We start from the raw sequence: 20,403 nt of genomic DNA on the forward strand, positions 1-20,403 counted from the left end.
AGGAAGCCAGGACTCATTTTTACAGGCTGCACCTGAGAGCGGGTGTGCCTAGAGGTAGGAGGAAGCCCACAATGGCGCCTGGCCTATTGCACTGGGCCTGGAAATCCTGGGTCCGGGCTCCGCCATATCTTACTCGAGCCACATGTCATTCTTGTGCCTTCCCTTGCAGGCCTTCCCGCTGACGTCGACGCCCCTGAGCAGTCCTGTGTACTGCCTGCGCTTTACCACCAAGCATCTCTATGCTGCGCTGTCTTACAACCTCCACATCCTGGACTTTCAAAACCCGTGACAGTCAGGGTCACCCTAGCCTGTGGACCAGGGAACCAGCTACTCAGGGACCTCTCCTGCTTGGAGGGTGCAGTGATAACTTCTCCCCACCCCCGTGCCTGTGCTCTCAGAACTGGGACCACAGTGCTTAGGCCCTTAGGCTAAAGGCTGCTGACTCCTGGGAATCTGGGTTACCTAGAGGCACAGTCCCTCCCAGGAACCAGTTGGAGAGAAGGGACCTGCTGCTTTGGAAGAGTGAAGCTGAACCCACCAGGGCTTGCTTTCCTGTTGGCCAGAGCAAGGATCTGGCCTGGAGAGGCCCTGCCCTCCACCCCACCCCTTTGTAGAGCCATGACAGCGTAGAGTGAGGTGCGTGCTCCAGCCTTTCCAATGGTCCCTTTCTGCCCTTTCCCTGGATGGAGGGGAGGCTGGCAATACCCCTGCTGGCACCAGCCCCTACCTCCTAAGTCAGATCCCACCTCTGACCAAGCTTTTGGGGCTGGGGACTCATTTCTGAGGCACTGTGGCTTGTCTCCCTTTGAAACCAAGAAAGGACAAAGGAAACCCAGCAGTTTTGAGTGAGTTCTCAGCCAGCCCAACCTTAGGCCGGCTGTTGAGACATGCTACAATGTTCTTTTTTGTAAAAATAAAGCTTGATTGTTCACAGGTCTGGTTTCTCACTGGCTGAGGAGTCTTGGGAGGATTTGAATCTAACAGATGCAAATTTGGGGATGTGCATGCTGGGGAAAGGGTAAGACCAGCCTCACGGCCCAGTGTCCCGAAGAACAAAAGGTTTCTTTTCTTCAGGAAACCCTCTCATTGCCCGCCTACCCCTTTGGTGGTGGGGTGGGTGTCATCTGGAGGGTATGGGGAGGGGACCATCAAAGGACTCCAGGTGGCCAGGGGCTAAGCTGCTGTCCATCTGCAGTGACCCTTCCTCACCCGAACACAACATGCACATACTCTTCACAAGGCTACCACCCTTATTCTGGCTTTTCACCCACAGTGTCTTCACATCCTGGGCTCTGTGTCCAAGGTTTCTGCATTTTTAAATAAAAACTTCTCCCTCACCCACCCTATCTTACTTAGGGAGTTCCTCTGGGACACATCTGAAAGCTAAGGTAGTGTAGGGCCCCTTCCAGCCTAGTTGTCTTCTGAGTTTATGCAAACAGGCTGGGGAAGATGCTGGCCCTCTCTAGCTGGGGTCAGGGTTCCCCCGTCACCTTTGCCATCGAAGGCCCATACCTCCCTTTATATGGAAGCTTTATGTGGAAGGTCTCTAGGATAGAGAAGGGAATGTCAACTCCAGCACCCTGCCTCCCCAGGAGCACACAGAAGTGGATAAGAGGGAAGTCTACCCACAGTGACTCAGAATGACTTTACTCAGGAGGTAAGACCATGATGCAGGAGGCCGGAGTACCCCGAGTCTTAGTTCTTACAGAGCCTGGTTAGCTCCTGGAAGAGAAGAGGTGCCAGAAAGGCCCAGGCTGCAAAGTCTTTCAGGTGACAGGAAGAGCCTTATCCACCCTCCAAGCCAGAGGTGCAGGTGTCCACTACTGGGTCTTGCAGTCCCTGTCACTGCTGTGGGCCATCTTTACCTTCTTTAGCTCCTTCTGCAGCTCCGACTCAGCCACCAGGACCTCCTTTGGCTTCTGGTACTGTAGATGGAGCCAGGAAGAGGACATAATTCAGTTATCTGACCCCCCCCCCCCCACATTTACAGCCCCTTCTAATCCTTTTATTCAAAGGTGAGGAAACTGAGGCCTACAGGGTTGAATGATTTGCTCAAGGTCACATGGCTGGGTAAGAGCAGCCCTTGAACCAGAACCCCAGTCTATGATTTCCACCCCACCCCATTACCCTCTATCCTCTAATAGCTGTCATTCATAAGATCAGGTTCCTCCCTGAGCCCCCACTCTGCTCTCCCCATGCTGAAATAGAGATGCCTATTCTGTGATAAGTATACCCCAGAGGTTAGGGCTACAACTGGGGACTTCCATGGAATGGGAATTGGGCAGGGAAAAAGGGAGCTTGTCCCTGATGCAGTGGCTAAGAAGTCTGTGTGAATCTTACGGAGATGATCAGGGTGCAGTTGGCATAAGCAAAGCTCAGCAAAGAATCATCCAGAGGTAGCTGGTATCTTTCCAGATCAGTAATAGAGAACTTCTTGTAGTACCTGTGGGGACATAAAGGGATCATGGGGACACCTGACAAGGTTACCCCAACAACTGGGCATCAGGCCCTGTATTGCCAAGCTTCTGCACAGTTCTCTCACACCTTCCAACAGCCAGAGAGGAAGAAGGGAAGCCACTATTTTGGAGCTTAGTGGCCCTGAAATAAAAAGAGGAAAGGCCTTATGACCAGCCTAGCAGTAGAAGAGCAGAATTGGTCATGATTCCTTGACTAGACCATGGGTTAGAATGACTTATACTTCAGGCTTGGGACCACCGAGGACATGTAGAAGAAACATGGAATACACAGATAGCTCAAGCAAGCTAGACCTCCTCTTTACCCCAAGTGCTAACAAGGGGCAGAATAAGGACATCTAGGGCTGTCCCCCAAAGCTGGGGACTGACAGCTGACATTTACATGGGACTTCCACTGAAGACCTCAGCTACCTTTTCCTCTGTTGGGATCTCTCAAGGCCTTATTAGCTGACTCTACTTGTAGACCAGAGAGGGAAGTACATCCACAGGAGAAAACTCCCCGAGAAGATGAACCATGTGACTCATCAAGGAAGCTGGATCTCTGGGGCTCAGGACTACATTGCTGACCCCGAGCCCCACTCCTCTATTTTCACACACCACACACACAACTATCATCTGCAGGTGCTAGTCCAGAGATTAATGATCCCTTTTAGTAAAAATAACAAAAAGCAAAACTCAGTACCACCCAGACCATAATGTGTATAACTGGACTTCGTTTTGCAGGAAATTTGACCTTTACCAAAGAGGAAATTTGGGCTCAGAGGTGAAATGTCTTGCCTGGTGTCAATGAAGTCAGGATTGAAGTTCCTTGCTTCTTGTCTGGTTCTCATCACACCAGAGCACAGAGAATGGCCTACTTGTCCCTAGCCATAGGTCCGCATGGCATTTTCCTTGGTGGAAGTGTAGCTAGACTCTGATCAATGGCTGCCAGACCTGTCACCCAGGCAGAGCATCACTGCAGCTGCCGAGGATGTGTGGGTTGGGAAGGGAAACGCTGCAGGCAGGTACAAACAACTCAAGTGAGGCGCTGGAGAGGATGGGGCTTTTAATACTTCAGAGGAGCTTGGTCCTTGTGGTGACAGCTACCTCGAGTCCACTTCAAAAGCCCTGATGCCCTGGGGACTCAGAGAGTTGACATCAATGCAGCACTTTTGCCCTGCTCTCCCTACCCAAATCCCTTAGTTCAGCAGAGGCTCTTCAGGGCCCCTCTCCTCCCAGGTCTCCCACTCCCCACCAAGGTGCTGGGACCCATGGCAGGAAAAGAATGTTTACTTAAAGGCTGACAGTTCAAAAGGAGTGGGGGCTGGGAGTTCCTAATGGCACTACAGGTTTGCTTTATTTTCCAAAGCTCTGCCCCAGGGAAAGGTGATCCATCTGCCTGCAAACTGGAGTGGAATGCTGGCCTCATCCTCTTCCTAGGCAGCCCAGGCTGAGGTCTTTTCCTGGGGCCCTTGGTCTGGCCAGCAAAGGTGGCAGACACTGATAATAGGGGGGAGTCAAAGGTTAAACAGCAAAGATTAGATGAACACAAAGGCTTGTTAGGAAGTGTTAACATCTTCCTTGCAAATATACACAGAAGCAGAATTGGAAGAGAAGCAGCTCAGGCACTTGTAGCCCAGCTGAACCCAAGGGGTCTGTGTAAGGCTTTGCCCTGTAGAGCATGGGGACAGCCTTTCTGCCAACCTGGCTTGTGTGCTGCAGGGACAGGGACATACCTGTGCACCCTCAGAGGGGCACTCTCAAGCCACATTCCCCAGACTGGGGCAGTGGGACGAGGAAAAGAATCCTGGAGCTTGGCCTTATGGAAATGGCAACAAAACTGAAGGGAGCGCCCTGGCCAGTTCGGCTCAGCAACTGAGCATTGGCCTGCGGACCAGAGAGTCCTGGGTTCGGTTTCCGCTAGGGGTACGCACACACACAAAAAAAAAGATTGAAGGGAGCTTGAGGTGCGTGGCTTGCCTCCTCTGTCCTATATCCCATCTTTCATGAGGTTAGAGGAAAGGAGGCAGTGGGTCTGGAGATGCAGTTTTATTTTGAGTCTATTTGAATGGGTTTAGTTTATTGAGGTTAAACAATTTTCCTCAGAAGCACGTGATGGGCAGTGTTCAACGGAGTATGGGCCATTTCTCTTCAGGAAGCAGCCCTCTCCCTGCCATTCCCTGACCTTGGGGTTTGTCTTGAGAGGAACTGCACTTGACTTTCTCACCAGCACCTGGACTAGAGAGAGACCCACTGTGCTTTCGGAGAAGCCAAAATACTCAGCCTCAGGCAGCCTTAGGTAGGCAGCAAACATTTCTTAGGCATCACCTGTGTCCCAGGCCTTGAGCTGTGAGCCTCGGAACTTAAGGATGAAGAGGAAACAAGGCCATATCCCTGCCTTAGGAGACCATGTTGTGTCTCTGCTGAAAGTTAAACTCTCATAGCAGGTGGTTCCTGGCTTCTTGCAGATATCCAACACTCCCCTATTTTCATCTCCCTTCATTGCTCTCTGTCTCAGCCACACAGCAAGAGGTGACATTTATTAATGCTTATTCTGTGCCAGGTGCTGTTCTACACATTGACTCCTCAAAACAACCTTCTCAGGTTGGTTACTACTTCTATTATCTCTCTTTTACAGAAGAGGAAACAGGCACAGAAAAGTTAGGGATCTTGCCCAAGTCACAAATCTGGTAAATGGTGATGCTCTAATAACAAGTGATAATTCCCCAAGTCTCCTGACCCCTCTATCTTTCTACATTCTCACTTCTAAGTAACAGACCACCTGGTCTACGTTCCCTGCATCTGTCCAAGGATGGGGCAGATATGGGAGGTGGGCTCCTCAGGGATCTAGCCACCCTGCAGGTCTCCACAGCACTCTCTCTAACACATGGTCGTCTTTCTTTCTGAACCTCAAAAGTGTTCAAAAGACATGTGGAAGCAAAGGCTCTCAGTAGGACAGGCCATTTAACTTTGAGCCTCAGTTTCCTCCTCAAATAAAGGGGCTGTCCTAGATAAACTTTAAGTCTGCAGGTGCCAGTCCAACAGGCCGGAGCAGGCTGACTTTCCTCTATGTGTGCCAAAGGACAGCTCCTTCATTTTGGCTCTCAGAAATGACCTACCACACCCCATCACTGTCTTCCCACTGTATCGCCTTCCCAACTCCCAGTCCTTTCCCAACCCATTCTCCCTTGCAGTCAACTGAGAAAGGGCACAGAAGTCAGGTCTTCAGAGAGAAAGACACACAAGGCTGAAAGTAGCAGCAGAACCACTGTGGACAGTCGCACGGGCCATGCTCCACACACCACGGGGCACACAGGGTTGGCCAGAGTAGTCAAGAGAAGCCTCCAGCCAGTCCAGCCCTTAGAAAACAAGTAGGCAAATCTTCCTTCTTTCTTAAACATCAGGCTCTGGGAAAACTGTTCACCCTGCCCTCCTAGACAGTCACAATACACACTCACATACTAAAGGTTCTCAGAAGTCCTCCTGAAGAGAAACTCCTTTAATCCAGTTTCCTACAATTATTTGAACACAGAATACTTTTTTCTAGCAATGTCTATTAACACCTCCTACAGTGTCACTTATCACTGATGCCAAATCAGCCAACCTCCCTTCACATTCTAATTTCCAAAGAATTGTTGAAGACCTGCTTAAGGCTGGCCATTTGTATGTATACAATTTCATCAAATTCCCCAATCTGTGAAGTAGGTATGAGTATTCTGTAGTAGATGAGGAAGCCTTGTCCAAAATATTACAACTAGCCCGGCCAATGTGGCTCAGTGGTTGAGCGTCAACCCATGCACCAAGAGGTCGTCAGTTCGATTCCTGGTCAGCGCACATGCCCAGGTTGTGGGCCAAACCCCCAGTGGGGGGCATGCAGGAGGCGGCCAATCGATGTCTCTATCTCTCTCTTTCTCTCTCTAAAATCAATAAAGAAATCAAAATACTACAACTAATACATGAGAGAGGCCAGATTTAAGCTGACATCTTTCCACCCCAGCACCCCATTCCACTTACAGCTGCCAGCTTCTAGGCTGAGGCTAAGAACTTTCTTTTTGCACAAACTCTCTTAACAGGAACAGATGGTGCCACACTGGGATCTTGGAAAAGACTTTCCTCCTTCCCTCACTAATACCTGAGGCCAAGGACATGATACACTGGAATCAATTCCTTCAAGAAAAGTAGCCAACCCAGTTCTTCAGGGACAAGCAAGTATGGACAAAGGAACTCTGGCTTTTATTAGTAACCACATTCCAGCGTATTCGAATGGGCAGTCACGGAACTTCCAGGCGAGTGAAGAAGTAAAATCAGACAGAAGTGCCATGGTGTGGTGGAAACCGCAGATGCCTGGGCATTGAGACCATCACTAACTTTACCTTTGGCAAGTCAGTCCATTGTGCTGACTTTACAGATACACTTATATAATACTATATAACACAAGAATAAAGATATGTACCCTGCCCACCTCTGGAGGAGTGATAATCAGAAAACACATTTTTAAAGTATTCTGAGAAAGTTAAACTTGCTCAAAGGAATAGCCATAAAGTTCTGTTTAATTAGTGGTAATAAAAGTATAGGACACATTACTACTCCAGGTAAAAGTTGAAAATGCCACTAAGCTCAGGATTAAGGGTTTAGCGACCCTTCTCGCCTACCTCCCAGCAGAAGCGCCCGAGGAAAGCTGGGTTGAGCTAGGCTGGGCCACTGAACCAGATGGTCAGTGTTAGCTCCAAAGTGGTACTGACAAAATCCTCTCCCCTCCAATCCCTGGCCCTGCCCCATCCCAAGGCACTACTCCTATCCCTCCTGGCCTCACCCATCAGTTCAAAAATGTCTCCCCCCTGCCTTGGGCCCTGAACTGGGCCTCTAGCCATGGAGCTCCTGGCCAACAGCGCCACCTATGGCTGCATATGTGCAAGAGCTAGGACCCAGAGGATCTGCCCTCTGATGAATTTTTTGGTGAGCTAGCTAGTCTCTCTCCTCTCATTCCCTGGTAATCACATTTCTGCCTGATATCTGTATTCGACAGTGACCTCTGGGGGACAAAAGGGAGGCAGCAGCCAGATCCACAAACTGCTGGGCTGCAGATTCAAGTGCTATCAGAAGCACTTTTGTTCCCAGTTTGGACCCAAGGCCTCTTACACCAGGGAATGCTTGCTGAAGTATGGAATTTGTTTTCCTAAAGGCAATTTCTCTGTTGTCTGAAATTGCTAAATTCTACTTTAGACACTGCCTCCTGTTAATGATGAGAACAATAACAGGAATAAAGTGCTTTTTGTCTGAGGGCTTCAAAGTGCTTTATAAACGCAAACCCTTATTATTATGACTTTATATTTATAGACAAGGCCCACTGCAGGGGCTACTGGCTGCATGTACAGCAATAATCCCGAAATTAATTCATTCATCTCTACCCCTTCCCTGTCCCCTTAACACTGCTGAAGTGATAGAGTGGGGGGTGGAGGGTCATAAGAAGTAGGCAGGACCCAGGGCTGCACCGGGGGAGCCTGGGAACCATGCTGCTTCCCTGTGGGCCTGGTGGACCTGAGGTCTGGGGGGTGCGGGGGGAGGCTGGCACCACACCATGTAAGAAAATGGACAAAGAGCTGGGTCTTCCTTACTGCATGTAAACCAGTAAGGTTAGCTAAACTAAGCTTAGCACCCAGCGTGGGTGGCTTCACAGGACCAGTAACTCATAAAATCTTCCATTTCAATCGATGTCAAGTCGATGTCATAGGAGTTGGCCCTACACTGCAATCCCTCTGGCCCATGGTAAAACTGATTCATTACAGGGCTATTCTTCCTCCTGTACTTAGTCAGAGCTCTAGAAACCCAATAGGATCAATACATTTCCAAGACGGTCAGCCTGGAAGCAGCCTTGCCAGGATCGAATCTCCATGTTGGCTACCTCTGTCCCCTTAACCCCTCATTTTGCCTCTCTCCACCAAAATGTCACAAGGAGAAGAGAGAAGGGAAGTGGAGTGCGCCCTTTGAAACATAATGCAAGAGACTTTCAAGAGGCCAAAGCACCTGCCCACTGTCCCTCAGTTCAGGAAGGGGTCAGGGTTGCTACTCCTAAACCAGCACTTGAAAGTCCTGTAACTGCCACCCCAGACAGGTGTGCCTTCCAGGCCCTAGCTCCCTGCCAGCTCCAACAGTGGTATCACCAGGCTAAGTTCACCGTGGACTGGATCCAGCCCATGGATCCAGAGGTCAAGGTCACAATAACCTTTTAACAGAAGCACCTAAGATCACAAGTTAATAACCTGGTGATTCCCTCATCTCCTCATTCATTCAAAAAATATTTATTGAGCCCTAGTATATGCCAGGTATTAGACCAGACACTTTTTCAAATTTCCCCGACCTGATGGAGCTGATTACATTATTATAGCTGGTCCTGCAGGGAGGAAGCCTTTCAGCATTAATCACCTACTGGGTTTTAGTAAAGCCCTCTTCCTTCTCTCCCTCAGAGCTGGAAGAGGAGGCTTCTCTGCCCTCCCCACCACCACCCACCCAGGGTAGGTAGCAGTCTGAGCCCTAACTCAGGTTCAACCCCACCCCCACCCTGCTCAAACATAAGCAGGCCACTATCACCCACGCTACTTACTTTTTGTTAGTTGTTCTGACGACAACACAGCGCTCCTGCTGGTCCACATAGACATTATAGACATCCTTAGGGTAGGGGAGATTTCGAATCCGCCACTGGAAACACATCTTGGTGTCCTTGCGCATGAAGATGGGCTGCAAAAGACAAATCCAACTCCAGGACTGTTCTTGGAGAGGAATAGAAAGGAATGGCTCCCCCGCCACAAATCTCTGCCCATGGGCTCAATGGGAGATGCTCAGCTCTTCTCAGCTCCCTCTGATGCTTTTATCACTGTGACATTCCAGGCCTGAAGCCCTTGCCCTGAGATGACCACTCCAGGCAAAACTTTCTAGAGCACTGTATCCAGGTGGGCAAACTAGAGATGAAGAGGTGAACAAGACATGGTCCCTTTCCTCAAGGACCAGGAGCCCGCTCCCCACTTAGCACCCCCTCCACAAGACACCTGATAGATAAACATACGTTGGCATTGCTTTCCTTGATGAGTTCACACCCCAGATTCCCTGCTCCATGGGGTGCTGGCTCTCCCACCTCAATCTGCCACTGGCCCAACGCTCCCAGGGCACTTTTTACACGCCATTTTCTTACTGGGGAGAGAAAAAAGCAATGGGGTTATGGGAAAGGGGCTTTGCTCTTTTCTGTTGAATCATCGACTTCACATCAATAGGTGGAATAGGATAAAAGTGGGAGCTACAGGCCCCTTTATACTGGCTTTTTGTCCATCTGAGCAGGGACCTCTCAGACTCTGAAATCTCAGTTGAGCGTTTCAATATTAGACAACTTATAAAGCCCATATCATGAGTGCCCAGACAAAAGGAACTGGAACACAGCTCTGCAAGAAGTCAAGTGGAGACAAGAACCCCCCAGTTGTGGCTTCCAGTAAGGGGAAGATGCGAGGGTTAGGAAAAGGGTAGCTACTGGTAATTGGGAAAATTTGGATCCCAAAATGTGTGAGTTGACATGCATTTTTCCCTCTAAAAATGTATAAAGGAAAAATGAATTGAGGGTGAAAGCTGATAGGCAGATTTGCCTCATGAATCAGAAAGTCCAAATGTAGAAATTCACTCACTTCAGGTATACCCGGCTTAAAACAACAGCCCTCAAAGTTGTATTCAAACAAAACACAGGTACACACCATATTTTAAATTCATTATTTATAGAAGATCTAATGTGAATTTTTTTGTGAAGCAGAATCATCCTTTTATAATACAAACAACTATCTCTATTTTACTTTGTTTTACAAGCCAGATTTTTTTTGCCAAACATACCTTATGGGAATTATAAGGGAGAAAACTAGTTTAATGGACATTATCTAAAAAGCTCTGCCAGGCACCCCACTCAGCTGTATGTATCATCAGGGAATTGTGGTCATGGGACAGCCCATCACTGCAAGAGACCCTCCAGAGCTGTAACCTCTCTGTTCCTTTCTCTTCCTGCTGCACAGAGGTATACTCCAACCTGGGCAGCCCAGGTGCTGCTTAAGGCCAGCAGCCTTCCTAAAGCTGCTGTTAGGAGTTCAACAACCCAAAATGGGCCATGGATTCCAGTTAGCTGCTTTTTCTGGGCTGGGGGATGAGAGCTGCAGTCTGATTCTCTGAATCAGGGGAGCGGCGGGTTTCTTTGAGATGTTTGGAGCAGCTGTGCCAAATCCAAACACCCTCACTGCTCCAAGTAAGGCACAAAAGTTGAACACAAAAGTGTGCTGTAAAATTAGAATTTTCCCTTGAATATGTGCTTTTATAAGGTCTGCTGCATTCTGCAGTATGATTTTATTACATCTTAGGGCCAAAAATTCTCCCTTGAAACACATTTCCAAGTTTATAATGAAAATTAATATGGAAGAGTAAAACTTGGAAATATGCTTTATAGGCAACTTTTTTTTTTTTTTTTTCCACAAATACTTCTACTCTTTTAAATGAATGGACTGTGACCGGGAGTATATCCAAATCTAATCATGTAATACAGCACCTTGCTTAACTAGAAGCCAGCCTTCTGGGGACCTCTGTCATAGTCACAAACTCAGAAGTGACAAATGCCTCCAAGTAGTGGCTTTTTGTGACAAGACCCACACACCTCACTCTATAATGTAGGAAAGATCACTCCTGGATTCTCACTCAGACTATGTATATAAAATGCTACATGTAGAATAGAGAAGTAAATTAATTGTCTTCCAAGGCATATTGGCAATAGCATGAGGGGACAGATCACATCAAGGGGCAATGTCAGAACTACAAAGCACCTGGGATCATTCAGTGTGAGGACAAATAAGCACCCTTAAACCCTGAGGGGATTGCTATATAATGAAATACAGTCATCACAGATCTTAAACGTGGAGGTTCCCTCAGAAAGCAGCTAGTCCAATGCCTGTGGTTTTTAAATGAGAAATAGCATTTCTTCCCTTGCCACCACTCTCTAGGGGACAGAGTATAAGAAATGATCAAGGCTCAGAGATAAAATTTGTAAAGCCACAGATAAAATTCAGTTCTCCTAACTCCAAGTCCAGAATTTGAATCATTAATAAAAGGCTAAATTATATTCTATAAATGTTCAATAAGCATGTATGATACTGTAAAAGATTTCTATTTTTTTAAGTAGCTCTACTTCTCTTTTTATATTTTAGCCTTTAAAAGAAAAGCTTTGGTTACTTGAAAATATAATGTATGAGGAGTACCTAACTATCTGGGGCTCCTCTAATCATGGGCCTTGTTAAATCATGTCCTAAAGCTTGATACCAGTGTGGTCAGGAGAGGCAATTCCAACCCCAGGGTTTTCTGTCTATTCTTTTACTCCAAGGACTTTTGGGTTTTGCAGAGAAGCCTTCCCAAGAAGCACACTAAGGAGAAGAAAAATCAGCTACTCCTTTCATTACCACCAACCTTAAAAGCCACCCAGGTCACAGGAACTTAGAATCCTTAGCTGTTTCACCTCTTTAAAAAATAAACAATTTGGGGATTAAATTCTTTGATAGAATGCAGAAGAAAGTCTCTCTACTCATTCCCTTGTAAGATTCAATAAATGATTTTGATGAAGTCCTTGTTATTTTTTTCCCCATGGACGTGGGCATGAACGCACATGTGCAGATCCACACTTTGTCTTTCTTGTCCTGTCTTTGTTCCTGAACTCAAGGACAGCTCCTGTGGCAACAGAAGACTGTTTCCACCTGCTGTCACTCTGATTTGATTATATGTTAAACCCAAACTGGTGTGTGCGAGGCAGCTCCCTGGGATGCTGTCATATCTTCCCAGCTGAGCCAGGGCCAGTCCTTGGAAAGACTTTCAATGACCCTGTAGAGGGTCTGATGGGGAATACATGACGAAAGCAGTGCTTGGGGGCTTTTTCCTAAGTCAGCACGAAGCAGGCTGATGTCCAAGACTGTTTGCTGAAAGGAGGCCCCATCTTTCAGGTGGGCTGGAAAGTGGAGGTCCTAAAGGCCTCTTTCCCCGAAGCTCCAAGCCCTGGCCCATTTCCAACGTGGATAATTACATTCCCCCTTCCTAAATACTCCCTGCAGCTTAAACTGGATGCAGGATTCTTCTTTTCTGCCCTAAAACACTGCAACATTGCTATGTGGCTATTAAACAGCTGCCATGTCCCATCCCTGAGGAGGCTGAAGGGAATCGAGTGGGTCATTTATAAAGCTGGTGAAGTGCTTGGGGATGAAAGTGCTCAATATCCTCGAAATGCAGCCTGGGGTGGTTAGGCTGGCGGTCAAATACCAAAGCAGATTAGGCCGGTAATCCCAATGTAATCGCTGGGGGATGGCCTGCCCTTCAGCCTCTGCCCCCCTGGACATGCTGTGTTCTTCTGGGGCTGGTTTGATGTTCCGATCATTGTTATAGGGCCCTTCAGTTTTTTCCTCTATGAATACATACAGCATTCATTGTGGGGGGTAGGAATGAATAACACAAACAGGGTAGAAAAAAATATGACTCTAATATGTTTATTAACACCAACTGGAAGAACTCCGTCCTAGACAGATGCACTATTGGCAACTCTTCCTCAGAAAATTACTTTCTGGGTTTTTCTAACAGAAAACCAGTTTAGCCAATTATCAAATTTATGTAATTAGCTTGAAAAAACAGAAACTATTCCCATTTATGGCTACAAAAACTCTGTTCATATTTTACTTCACAGAAAGCACAAGTAAAAGTCAGCTCAAGCCCTAGGAATATTTATATTTAAAAGTTAATAATGAAAGTATTTTGCAAGGGCAGCTGCCGGGAGTGGGGCTGGCTAGAGATGGGTAAGAAAAGGATCAGCTTCTCAAAGGGCCTGGCGGTCCTGTCTGGCCATCTCTGTCCTGCTCCTACCAGCCCCAACACAGGTCCTTCTGAAGAGCACAAAATTTAGTATGAAGAAAAGAAAGCAGAATTAACTATTCTCAACTCCCAACAGTATGTTGTTGTGGACTAAAGCATGGGCTCTTAATCAGACAGACCTAATTTAAATCCTAGCTCAGAAACTAACCAGCTATGCGATTCTCAAGAAGGTGCTTAACCTCTTGGAGCCCCTCCCCCTTTTTAGCTGTAAAATGGCGACAATAGTACCTCCTTCATCAGGTTGTAGTGAGGATGATTACATGAGATAATTCGCACAAAGCATTTAGCATGGTGCCCAATAAAAGTTATGGTATTAATATCATTATTAGGTAAACTTTAGCCAAACAATATTCTCCTAATAACCTCCATTTGTGCTTTTAAGAAAAAGGAGTTTAGCAGGGTGGGGGCATGGAGGTGAAAGAGGAGATAAATAGTGATAGAAAAAATAAAAGAAAAATAAAAAATATATAAAAATAAACAGGAGTTTGGAGGCCACTGCCTGTTCCCTACCTGCCAAGAGAAGTGACAGGTTAATATGGGATGCTACAGATAAAGGAACCGGGACTTTTTTCATTTTAATTTCATGTCCAAGCACAACTAACAGGCCTAGGTTTTGTTTGTTTGTTTTATTTTATAGCACGGCAGCTACAGCTGTTTGATTTGCTCTGTGTGGAGAAGAGAGGTGACACTGGCGGCTGGGGGAGAGGAGCTGCAACTAGTCTCTGGTCTGGTGATGGTGGTGGTTAGCCCACGTGACCTCTGCTTTCATAAGCTTGCCCCTGTTAGGCATTCCAAGGCTGTCACCCCCTGGGAACGCTATAAATTACAATGCATTGTGAGGATATTACTACTGTATTGGTTTCCACCAAATCAGTGTCATATGCTAAACACATCAAGATTTTTAATAGCACCAGACTAAACCAATTGGGACTAGAGCCCAAGCAGCTCATAATAAGGAGGGATCAACACTTCACTCTGCGACTGAACATGCGCAAGACACACATTTTAAGACTGGAGACTAAGAGAATGCAAACCAGTGTAATCTGTGTTGTCGGTTCTGGACATTTATGAGCTGTCAGAAAAAGGGAAAAGAAATTCCCTCACCAATACTACCTGCCGATCAGACCCAGGAAGAAATTAAAGTCAAGAATAATGACAAGAAAATAACCCAGTCCATGATTCCATCATTGGTCTTAGCATTTCAGGTAGAACTTAATAAAGAGACTAACTCCCATTGATGACAGCCTCAGGCCCTGGGTCAAAGAACCAGCCACCTAGCCCTGGGAAGTCGGTTAATGCTGATGTGTGGACCTGGGAACATAGAATGGACAAATCAAATAATTCCCAGAAATATGAGCTGGAGCCCCTATTCATGAGCCTATTCTTAGAGGAAAAGAGCTGCCAGGAACACAAATGACAATGCTACAAAATTACCATTTCTACCCCTACTGCCTTTGATTCAGACATTCTCCAAGATAAAGGTCATATTTAATAGTGCTGCCTCTCCTTGGCCTGAGTGGCCCAGTAGGTTGGGAGTTGTCCCGTGCACAACCGGGTTACCGATTCAATTCTCGATCAGGGCACATGCCTGGGTTGTGGGTTTGATCCCCAGTTGGAGAGCATATAGAGAGCAACTGATCAATGTTTCTCATATCAATGTTTTTCTCTCTCTCTAAGTATGTCCTCAGGTGAGGATTGAAAAAAAAAAATTGTGCTGCCTCTGATACTTGCTTGTTTTTAGTGTGGCTTCAAAAAAAACTGCAGTGGAAGCCAGCCCTTACCACTATTCAGCCTACAAGGCTCACTTCCAATTCCACCTTCTCTGTAAATTTTTTCCCAGTGGATTATCTACATCCCTATTCCCACCATAGAAAATCTACTCACTCTCATTTGTTTGGGAGTTCAATGGGATTTACTGGTCAAATCCCACTCTACCTCTGGTGTCCAGCACTGGACCTCTGATTATTCTCTGGAACAATCTTGCTTCAAGGGCCTTAGTCTGCCCTAGCTTCCACATTTAGTACAGGGTTCCTCCCTCAAGCCTTGGGCTAGGAGTGTGCTCAGGTCATCCCAAGTGTTCCTAAGGGCCCACTGGGAGCTTCAGTCACTTACCAAGTAGTTCACTTGTCTTCTCATCATATTCTTCAGCCATTTCCTTCCCGTCTGGGAACAAATAGTGCACCTTTCTTCTCCCTACGCACAAAGCAGAGAGTGCCTTACCCCCAAACCTCCTTTTGCCTGTACCTTGCAGATAAAGGGGTTTACCTGGGAAACACCAACAGCCTTGGGTGTATTGAGAAACACTCCCGAGCCTCCACTCCTTGCCAACCATGGCCCACCATTGCTTTAAGATATGCCCTCGGACTCTCTTCCTTTCTAAAACTTTCAACATTATCTTTCTTTGCTCTGCTATTTCCTCTACCAGCAATAACTCCATACTTCTTTCCATCTGTTGAACTCCTTCACGCCCTTCAAAACCTAGCTCAAGCCCGGCCAGTGTGGCTCAGTGGTTGAACATCGATCCACGCACCTCTTCGCCGGTTCGATTCCCGGTCAGGGCACATGCCCAGGTTGTGGGCCAGATCTCCAGAGGGGGGCATGCAGGAGGCGGCCAATCGATATTCTCTCTCATGGATGTTTCCATCTCTCCTCCCTCTCCCTTCCTCTCTCTCTAAAATCAATAAAGGAAAAAACAAACAAACAAACAAAAAAAACCCTAGCTCAAGCCCTGGCCAGTTTGGTTCAATGGTTAAAGTGTCGGCCTTTGTACCAAAGGTTCTTGGGTTCTATTCTTGGTCAAGGGCACATACCTGAGTTGCAGGTTCAATCCCCAGCCCGTCAGGTTCTGCAGGAACCAGTTGATGTGTCTCCCTCACATCGATGTTTCTCTCTCTCCCTCCTTCCCTCCCTCTCTTCCACTCTGTCTAAAAATTAAAGGAAAAATATCCTCAGGTGAGGATTAGCAATAACAACAAAAAAACCAGCTCAAATATCACTTCCACTGGGAAGTATTCCCAAACTACTACCACAGGCCACCTTAGCAAAATTTGCTTCCTTGTCTGTGCCTCTCTAATGCTTTATTCATATCCATAGTGAAGCATTTACCACAGAGTATGATCCTTATAAAAGCAGTTATCTTTCTCTCCCAAGTTCCTAAAACCAAGTTTATATTCTCAGGATATTAAACTGGGTTTCCCAACTAAGTACTCCCTCTAGCCATGTTATCATTCTGCCTTCTGCACATCTTTAGGCCATTCCTATCACAAAGTCACATGATGTTAGTCCCCATGTGTTTTCTTCATAGCATTTATTTTGGTTATGATTTTGCATCTGTGTGACTAATTACTGCCTGAATCTTCTACTAGTTAAGAGGGGTTTTATCTCCCTGCCTATGGTTTCCCTAATACCAAACATAGTACCTGGCATATATTAGGAGCTCAGCTAAACAGTAGTATTTGAAAAAACCACGATAGAGCGAAGCCCCGAAAGTTGAAGCGCGAAATGGCGAGGGATGACTGTGTAAATAAAAAATCCTACTTTGCAGAAATTCATTTATCGCAGTAGGGTCTAGAACTGATTAACCATGATAAACGAGGGCTGACTGTACTGATAGAAAGAATGGATGAACATTGATTCACCTTTCATTGAAAGAATGGATGAACATTGATTCACCTTTCATTGAAAGAATGGAAGAACACAAGGGACTATCCTAGCCCATCTCTTCCATCAATGTAGTACAATCATAAGCATTTTCATAAAAGTAGCTATGCCATCCTGGCCAGTTTGGCTCAGCAGTTAAAGCCTCAGCCCGTGGACCAGAGAGTCCCGAGTTCGATTGCCGCTAAGGGCATGTACCTCAGTTGCAGTTTGTCTCCAGCCCTGGCTGGGGTTGTGTGGGTGGCAACCAATCGATGTCTCTCTCTCACATCAATGTTTCTCTCTCTCTCTTCCTCCCTCTCTCCTTCCCGCTTTATCTGAAGATAAATGCAAAAATGTCCTCAGGTGAGAATAAAAAAAAAAGTGGCTATGCCATTTCCCCTATTTTTACAGATAGGTAAGTGGATACAGGTAGGCTCCTCAGTGAGACTAATAACAGAGGACTAATGCCCAGTAGGTCAGTCCACCATACATTTGATGAATAAAACCTCCAAGGCCCTTAACCAAAGGGTTAATGGTGCCACTAGCCAAAACTTGCAATTGTATCCGATCTATTAGGCCTTCCCCCTGTCCAATTCACTCCTCTGGGACATTGATCTCTACAGTTGTTCCTAATATAATATATTCTGGGGAAACTCACCCGCCAAATTTGTGTGTCTTTCAGCAGGCCCCTAAGTCACACCACCCTTAATCATCTGGATGGCTCAAAGAGCTGGAAGGGGTTTTCCTGTCAGGAATGGGGTACAAGGTGTCACCTGTGAGTAGCTGAGGGTGTCTGGCCTGACCCTTTTCTCCCCCTGGAGTCCAGTCTTGAGTCCAGGCAGGATGCAGTGCTTACTACTGGCCAGGTACTTTACATGTTTTATTGCATTTAATTTTCACAATAATCCTAAGTGTTCCCATTACCTGTATTTCGCAAATAAGGAAAACTGAGACTTAAAGGTCATACAACTTGTTCAAGGTCATAAAGCCTAGGACACGATGAGCCCAGGCTTAAATTCACTTGATACCTACGTTCATGCTCTAATAACCATACTAGGATAATTTGTATGGCTTTAAATATTTCTAAGGTTGACACTGTTTCATGGGTTTACTGGTTGTTTCTAGTGAATTATCTGTTTAGGCCTTAGCCTATTTTACTTGGGTATTCATCTTTTTCTTACTAATCTAACTGAGCTTTGTATATATTAACCATGTGTCATATACGCTACAAATATCCTGTTTCAATTGCCTTTTAATTTTGTTTAAAGTGAGTTTTCCCACCCTGGCTGGTTTGGCTCAGCGGTTAGAGCATTGGCCTGCGGTCCAGAGAGACCCGGGTTCGGTTCCCACTAAGAGCACGTACCTTGGTTACAGTTTGTCCCCTGGTTGGGTCATGCAGGTGGCAACCACTCCATGTGTCCCTTTCACGTCGATGTTTCTCTCTCTCTCTCCCTCTCACTCTATCTGAACAAAATATCAAAAGATGTCCTTGGGTGAGGATAAAAAAAATAAATAAGCAAAGTGAGTTTTCCCAAATAAGTGTTTACTTTTTATATAGTCAACTGTTTTTTTTTTTTTCTTTGTGGTTATTACCCAGAAGTTGTACTTAGAATACCCTCCCTTACCCAAAGATTATATAATAGTTACTTATACTTTATTTATTTATTTATTTCAATCCTCACCGGAGGATATATCCCCCCCCCCCTTTTTTTTTTTTTTCAGATAGAGGGCGAGGGAAGCAAGGAGGGAGGAAGAGAGAGAAACATCGATCTGAGAGACACATCAACTGGTTGCCTCCCACACGACCCCAACCAGGGCCAGGGATCTAACTGCAACTGAGGTATGTGCCCTTGACTGGAATTGAACCTGTGACTCTTTGGTCTGCAGGCCAACGCTCTTACCACTGAGGGAAACCGGCCAGGGCTGTGTATACTTTATTTTAAAATGTATTTGTTATATAGGTATGTACATAGATATAAAACTTTTAAAGTATACTAGTATGACTACTTGTTAAAAAATAAATGAGTGTATATGCATAGAAAAAAATTTAAAGAAAAAATATAGAAGTTTATGTATAAAATATAAATTATGACTATCTCTGGATGGTAAGAATATAGGTGACTTATTTATTTTTCATATTTCCAGTATGAAAAATATAAAGTGTATTGGGTTTTCATTACCAACAGCAGTAATTCTTGGTGGGAAGGAGGTGACATCCCCAATGCACCCACACATACACCAAGTGGGTAAATCTACAGGGGAGGTTTGCCAAAGCATAGCCATATATTTAATATTGGTTTGTTTGTTGTTGTTGTTGTCTTTTTCTTTCTGCTCTAGTACACAGCTTGGCACATAGTAAGGCCTTCCTAAATGCTGTGTTTAAGAATGAGCAAGTGAGCAGCTGATTTTAATTTCCATGCTTCCCTGATTGGCCTCTGACTGCAGATGTGAGTCCCTAATTGGTATCCTAAAAGCTACAGGAATTCAGACCTAATTCATTCTGGCTGCCAAGTGGGTCCACAAAGGGACCTTGAAGTACAGGGAGGGGCCTACACTGGCCGATCCTAGAGTGAACGTTAGGGTTCCATAGCCCTGTGCCCATCTTTTCCAGGCACAGCCCCAGGCCCTTGCTCTGTCTCCACTGAAAACCCAGGAAACATTTAGAGGTTCGCTTACAAACAATATCACAGCTTGAAAGGACCTCAGAGATAGCAGGGAGCCCATCCAGCTCATTTTACAGGTGAGAAAAGTGAGGTCCAAACAAGTACAGAGAATGACTGGAGAGCCTGGTGATTTAATGGCAGAGTCCTAACTAGAACCCAGATCTCCCTCCCTTCCAAGACACCAGGCTGTCTTGAGCAACAGAACCCCAAAACTGAGGTTCGTGAGATCCCAGGTCAAGATGCAGTTGTACCACTGTCTGGTTGGGGGATCTGGAGCTGGTCTAAAACCTTCTTGGATCAGTTTCCTCTTCTGTAAAACGGGGTGGAAAATTAACAGCCTTTCGGGACTCTGATGAGGAGCAAATGACATGATGAATGTGAAAGGAATTACGTAGCAGAACTCCAAGAGGAGCGAGGTGGCCTACAGGAAACTAGGGGGTGTCCAGAGATGCGTGTTCCAGTTACGTCATCTCTCTGGGTCTCAGTTTCCTCATCTGCAAACCAGGACCCGGCTTGGGCGGCGGCCGCGACCCTTCCACTCTGCGGTCCAGGCTCTGAGGCCCTTCCCGGAGGCGCCGGCGCGCAGGGCGTACCCTGGGGAAGGAGGGAACTCGCGCGGGGCCTCGAGTTACCGTCCTGCAGCAGTGCTGTCTTCTCGGCCGCCCGCAGACTCTCCAGCCAGCCTGTCACCACCATCTTCCCTCCGCCCAGCCGCGCGCCCGACCGCTACC

At 46.4% G+C, this 20,403-nt stretch overlaps 2 protein-coding genes across 6 annotated transcripts in view; one reads left to right on the forward strand and one right to left on the reverse strand.

Moving 5' to 3' along the window:
• FBXW4 (F-box and WD repeat domain containing 4) overlaps positions 1–934 on the forward strand; it is an 82,808-nt gene extending 81,874 nt beyond the window's left edge. For 2 of the 3 annotated variants that reach the window (XM_036264931.1, XM_036264930.1), the window contains exon 9: positions 170–915. In XM_036264931.1, the coding sequence (XP_036120824.1) occupies positions 170–289 (120 nt within the window). In that variant the 3' untranslated portion in view covers positions 290–915. Of the gene's footprint in view, positions 1–169 lie in introns of all 3 variants that reach the window. The other variant, XM_036264928.1, reaches the window with a different exon arrangement.
• A 703-nt stretch (positions 935–1,637) lies between these two features.
• On the reverse strand, positions 1,638–20,394 carry DPCD (deleted in primary ciliary dyskinesia homolog (mouse)). 3 transcript variants are annotated; one of them, XM_036264933.1, is made up of 6 exons: positions 20,305–20,394; positions 15,483–15,563; positions 9,514–9,638; positions 9,055–9,188; positions 2,341–2,443; positions 1,638–1,925 (listed from the first exon to the last, which is right to left on the reverse strand). In XM_036264933.1, the coding sequence occupies exons 1-6, from the start codon at positions 20,366–20,368 to the stop codon at positions 1,821–1,823; spliced, it is 612 nt and encodes a 203-aa protein (XP_036120826.1). In that variant the 5' UTR covers positions 20,369–20,394; the 3' UTR covers positions 1,638–1,820. The 3 variants fall into 3 exon arrangements, with proteins under 3 accessions (XP_036120826.1, XP_036120825.1, XP_036120827.1); XM_036264932.1 differs by having other exon boundaries at positions 20,266–20,394; XM_036264934.1 differs by lacking the exon at positions 20,305–20,394 and adding an exon at positions 16,181–16,213.
• Positions 20,395–20,403: the final 9 nt, after the last annotated feature.

This window comes from Molossus molossus, unplaced genomic scaffold (assembly GCF_014108415.1).
Source record: "Molossus molossus isolate mMolMol1 unplaced genomic scaffold, mMolMol1.p scaffold_m16_p_17, whole genome shotgun sequence".
In the NCBI taxonomy this organism is placed as follows: Eukaryota; Metazoa; Chordata; class Mammalia; order Chiroptera; family Molossidae; genus Molossus; species Molossus molossus.